This window comes from Rhinichthys klamathensis, unplaced genomic scaffold, assembly GCF_029890125.1.
Source record: "Rhinichthys klamathensis goyatoka isolate OS25496 unplaced genomic scaffold, OSU_Roscu_1.1 h1tg000029l_1, whole genome shotgun sequence".
Lineage (NCBI taxonomy): Eukaryota > Metazoa > Chordata > Actinopteri > Cypriniformes > Leuciscidae > Rhinichthys > Rhinichthys klamathensis.
The window spans coordinates 476447-482672 of NW_026606579.1; the positions used below are offsets into that span (position 1 = coordinate 476447).

Sequence of the window (6226 nt, forward strand, 5' to 3'; positions counted from 1 at the left end):
GTAATGCAATAAAATGTGATACATTAGACGTTATTCAGTTATGTGTAATTAAGGGCGAAAGAGACTGTGTAATAAGAGAGTGTTCTGGTTCTGCATTATGCAACCAAGATTGCAGACACTGGTTTCCACTGTGGATAATTATTCCCACAGCTCTCCAACTTAATTAAGTTTATATTTATCGTTCTTTGATCTCTGTGTCATTATTACTAATAAAGTACGTCTGAATCTGGAGGAGACCTGTCAATCAAGCATTTTTTCAGCCTGTCTGTTACAAGGATGATGGGTAATGTGTTAACCAAACGAGTAGCTTCAGGCATTGAAACTTGTGCACACACACACACACTCATAGACAGTTTGTAATTCGCATGTTTTATTTGCTTTTGTTGAGATTTTTATATATTTACATATATTGAGATTTATTCTCTTTACCTGTTTTTTGACACAACAAAATTCTTTACATTTACATAAACAGTTCGCCAAACACCAGACAAGCTCATACTTTGCTCAGTTAAAGATTGGCACGACCAATACAAGATACAGCTCAAGTTATACAGTGCTAATATCAAATTATATTTATTTGTCAGTCACAAAACTGACACATGAAACGTACACACTTATACACTCTTTTGCTCCCACCCAATCAAAACGAGCTTTGTGTTATCGATGTAAACAAATAAGACACACATCAGCCTAAGAAATGAAGCTGAGGTTCTCACCAATAAGTCACAGACTTTATCCATAAAGGAAAGTACAACACAACATGATGTGCTGTAAAACAAATGATTCACTTATAAGAATGAACACAACATTCCTCAGTAGATTCTCATTCATGGTATTATGAAATGATTCTACTTCCACCATGAATATTTCAAGTTTTTAAGTAAGGAACCTATATACAAGCAGAAAATGAGCTGACTTGCACCACTTAATTTGTATCTTTTGTAAGGAAATCCTCATTATGTGTGATAAAATGGTTTTACTAGATATACTTATACATTTATTTTCATGTCTTTATTCATCCCCATCCCATCGGGCTCCATAGAAACGCTCTGACTTGATTTGTGCGAGCAGTCAAGCTGCAAACACTGACTGGATTTGCGGGAATAGTCTAAACCTACAGACTGACTGGACTTTCGGGAGTTGCACGGGTCTCTCCACGAGTCGAACCCATCTTTGGTCCGGGCAGCAGTCAGCTTGGACAGGAGGGTGTTCCTCCTGAAGCTGCTGTCCGAGTCCTCTTTGTGGAACGTGTTTTGGGGTTTGTTCCAGCAGGAGAAACAGCCTAAGAAGTCGTAGAGGAGGTGACCACTGAAGAGCATGTAGATCCACGGGTTACAGCAGCTGTTGAGACTCGCCAGCAGGGCAGAGAGGGTCACTGCAGCATTTTCAGAATCTGAGAAGAAATAAGATGGCGTTAGCCTTGTGGTTAAAGATTTGGTCTGATAACTGGAAGGTTGCAGGTTCAGACCTGGGAAAAATTGATGCATTTACAGGTTTAGGAATTGTGATTGCAGGTTGAACTACTGTTGCGTAATGTATTTTGTCATTTTTAATGTGTTTTATTTGTATTTTCTCTCTTGAAGCTCTAACATTGAACTGAAATCTGTTTTGACTCATATAATAATCAAATCTTGCACTGTAGTTTTGTGCAATCTGATTATGCAGTTCTCCTGAATAAAAGGTATACGCCCTCTCAGATTTATGAAGAAAAAATATTAGGTAATCAATCATTTTTTTCCTTCCGTGGTGTACAAGTATTTATCCATATTGGAAGATGCACTTCCAATAAAACAATATTAGATTTATATAAGGAGCATTATGTAATGGTACAGTATATAAACACTGACAATAATGAAAAAACAGTAATACAAGCCCCTGTATCCTTTAATCTCAAAGGAATGCTAATGGAATTCAAAAAAGAGCCCTCAGAGGCAGATAAGATCTTCCTGGATAAACTGAAATTCTGAAAAATACACTGAAGCAAAATGCAGTATGATCTTATTTAGCTAATTCTTATTGTTTGGTCTCATTAGGAGCGCTTCTTCATTTTTATAGAAATACCATTAGGATTCCCATTAGTAAGGAAAATGAACAACATGTATGCAGTTATTTTTTGGAGATGCCTGTAGTTACACTTGGTTCGTTTTATGCCAGAATTAGGCTTTGAAAACCGAATTACACTTGAAAGGAAAAGGAATGATGGGCTTTAAAACCCTCAAAATGAAATCAAAGAAAAAGATGTGTTATTTATCTAATGTAGATTTTTGTTATTGTGACTACAACCGTTGTCCAAGTTACACAGAGTGCGCAAAATATGTGTAGGTTTTTCGCGTCACGTAACCATATCAAGAACTGCCCGATCCCCGTGCGTTTTGGACGGTAGCATACGTCGAAAAAACTTAAAGTTTGTCAATTTTTTTACGGTTTTTATAGAATTACACAAAACATTTATCATAAAAAAATATTTCACGTTTTGTTTAAACATCTTTAAAACATGGCACTAGGGGCGCAAAAAGACGAACCTTAACCGCTCGCATCCAGAAAATTACTAAAAGAAATGCTTCGACCACCTGGAAGTCTTCGAATAATTTGTAGCTACACTTAATATTGTGTTTAAATATATATTTACATTTAATATGTGTAACCCTATGGCGTCTTACCATCCCAGGAGAAGTTTTCATCCCAGACTGACCACATTTGCACGATGAAGAACGGAGCCCAGCACACAATGTACGCCAAAACAATCACGAATGTCATCTTCACCGTTCTTAGTTTGGCTCTTGAGATGATGGTGACGCTACTGACAGACGCCTTTCCAATCATCCCGTTCTTAGTGCTGTGTGGGGAGCCTCTCCTGGTCTTGCACTTGAAGTTCTTCCAGATACTGTGGCATATGAACCCGTAGCAGATCATGAGGATGATTACAGGGATGAGGAAGATGCCCACGGTGATCCAGGTGATGTAGGCTCGGATGCCCCACGGCTCGATGAAGTGTCCCCAGCAGTCATACACATCCGAGCCGTTCTGGATCTCGCTCAGGGAGAAGATGAAGTATTGAGGGGTGCTGAGCAACAGGCTGCAGAGCCAAGTGGACCCGATCATGATGTAGGCGCGCTGCGTGGGCTGCTGGAGGGTCTTCAGAGGGTGGCAGATGGCGATGTAGCGGTCCAGGGTCATCATCACCATCATATAAGTGGACGCGAACATCCCCAGGACCTGGAGATGCTTGACAATCCGGCAAAGAAAGTCTGGTCCGTAAAACCTGAAGGTGATCTCCCAGCAGAGCTGTGGAAGAACCTGGAAGAAAGCCACCACCAGGTCCGCGAGACTCAGGTGCTTGATGAACAGGTGCATGCGCGAGCTCTTCTTCTTGGTGTTGTGCATGGCCAGCAGCACGCACAGGTTTCCGATGACCGCCACGAGGAAGGTGACGCTCAAAACCGTGATCTCCATTTTGGCCACGTCTTCGTTCCTGCCGTACGGGTCGGTGTCGTTGCTCGCGGCGATTTGGTGCGACGTGTTGCTCATGGTTGGGTTTGGAAACGAACTGTGATTCCCATGCGTAAAAGCGCATACGCTCTCTAGGGTATATGTAGAAGCGCGCGCGCGCTACCTCATGGGTTTCATTGCGCACTTGCTTGTGCGTAAGAGGCAACCGATCGGGATCCCCACAGAGTCCCCAAGTGAGCACACTTAGACTGGGAAGGACTGATGCATTTAAGTTTCAGAGACACGGATCATATTCTGGTAGTCCACATAACTGTGCCTCAATTGTGGTGATCTGACTCACAAATGTCATGAGGATTGTCTGATAAGTGTTGCATTCCTTAAATCCAGCCCCCAATATAGAGGCTGGCAAGCTCAAGAGCCGCCTCCCTATCCTCAACTGCACGCCACGCCCCTAAACAACATGAAAACAACCTTAGCACCAGTAGATGTAAGTACGCGCGCCGCGCGCCCTAATTGGAACCAACCGAGCGCGTTACGTTTCATTGTACGTTGACATACTAATCATATATGTCAAAGTTTTTACAAAGCCTTTTTATTCTAAGTTTTCATTTAGTTGTACCATCTGTAGTAGTTATAAATAATTAGCTTTATATAAATCAATAGGTGGTTTGCCATTTTGGAAATATAGTCTTGTTTTTCACTTGTGTTTTCTCTGTGGGAACCCCGATTGTTGGTAATGACAAAGGGAAACCGTTTAACAAATTCTCTAATTTGAACTAGTCATGTTCGAAATACAAATTTAATATAGTTAAGGAAAAATGCATTGAGCTTGTGCACACACTCAGATCTTGAACTAATGTCAGCTGACAACAGGGACTTGTGTAGTCAGATTTATACCAAGCATGCATGTGTATGAGAAAGCAAGAGACATTTGAATCCAATATAGTTGTTGCAACCTTGGCATTACTTGCTCACTATCAATAACTGGCCAGAAAAAAAGTGAGACACATCTCAGTCCTGTATTTAATTTTGATCCTTTCGTGTCCAAATTGTAGTGTAACCACCAAACATACTTGAAAGGAATATGGAGACTGATACTGCACAGTATGTACAGTACACTGCTGTGATTGTGAAATACTATAAATTACACATACTTTGTTGTCACATGATCTCACTGCATTACATGTTAATGCAGCAACAGGCATCCATTATCATCAATGTAATATATATATATATATATATATATATATATATATATATATATATATATATATATATATATATATATATATATATATATATATATATATATGGAGTAAAGTCAAATAATGAGTTTGAACATAATATAGATTTTGAATTCAATGTCAGATAAATGTTCAATTCACCTTGTTTATTTGACGCTGACCTTTGGGGTCACAACTGAGCATTATATCTATCCTGAGCATCAATGTGTGTGTGTCTAATAGAGAATGTGCATTTGTGTGTGTGAGCATGAGAAAAGGAGTAAATAGAGTGCAAGGTGGGGTAAGTATTCAAACTGCAAAATACACTCTGATTTTGGTGTAAAATGTTTACAATACATACCTAATTGCACATTTAAAAAAATCATGCCATCAAATTTCGCAACTTGTACTAATCCATGTTATTTCAGCTGCAATGTTTTCAACAATGATGAAGCAACCACCGCTTTTCATGAGCCAGATGTGGTCACTTAGAACCAGAGATGCGGACAAAGGTTTGTACACAATACTTAAATCTCACTTGTTATGCTTAAACACTTATAGAAAATAAAGCTGAGTTCAAAATCACATGAGTAGGTACTACATTTGAACATGAATTTACTTCGCGACCATAAACAAGTCCTATATAGTGTGAGTGTGGGTAGTATGAATGAAATTTAGACGTACTACATTATTGTCACGTGACCTACCAGCGTCAGTTGCGTCACCTCACTGCCCTTCATAAATCCTCTCCCGTGGCCTCATGGGATAGTAGTGTCCATTGAATGCGCACTTCAGAAGTTGTAGGTCATTTGGGGACTTTTTGCCATACTGTTTTCCGCATACTATAGGGAAGTATTCGATTTCAGATGCAGCATAAGTCTTATTATGACAGTGATGATGTCAGAACATCTCCAATTAAAGTGCAGTTAATGAGGAGCAGGAGCCTAATCACCCATGATTCACACAGCTATTCATGCAGTTATGATTATGAAGGATGTTTGCTTGAAGCACAAATAAGAGTTAAGCAAGGCTTTGGTGTTGAATCTACATTTGTAAAACTTGGTGTAGGATTTACTAATTTAGAAAGTCCTAATACATGTCACATGATGTAATTTAGAAATATGGCCAGTAACACATTGAAATAAATGTGATATTTTGAAGAAGAAAAACAGAAATTGTATTTTCTTGTAAATGGACTCTTGGTTTTATTTACAACTTCAATTCTTTTACAGCAAAGATGCATTGTGTTGGTTCTCTCATTTGGTAAAATGAAACAAAAAATATTGATGACTCATCCTCCTGCACACATTTTTGTCCAATCAAATGCTCTCTGGAATGAGAATGTCCGTCCCACTAATAAAACCTGCAACTGACTAGCAAGTAGCAAATTATGTTTTAAAAAGCCTATTTGACACTTACTGTCCAAAACGTACTGTTTCAATAGGAAATAAAACATTTGTCAAGCCATTTCATTGGATACTTTTTTTTATCATTGCTAAGTGGATGAAAACATTCTGAAATACTTCTTGTCCTCTTATTCTGCAGATCACTGC

General features: G+C 39.0%; 1 protein-coding gene across 1 annotated transcript; it reads right to left on the reverse strand.

Annotated features, from left to right (window-relative positions):
* Positions 1-594: 594 nt before the first annotated feature.
* On the reverse strand, positions 595-3770 carry avpr1ab (arginine vasopressin receptor 1Ab). The gene is made up of 2 exons (XM_056245166.1): positions 2661-3770; positions 595-1393 (listed from the first exon to the last, which is right to left on the reverse strand). The coding sequence occupies exons 1-2, from the start codon at positions 3526-3528 to the stop codon at positions 990-992; spliced, it is 1272 nt and encodes a 423-aa protein (XP_056101141.1). The 5' UTR covers positions 3529-3770; the 3' UTR covers positions 595-989.
* Positions 3771-6226: the final 2456 nt, after the last annotated feature.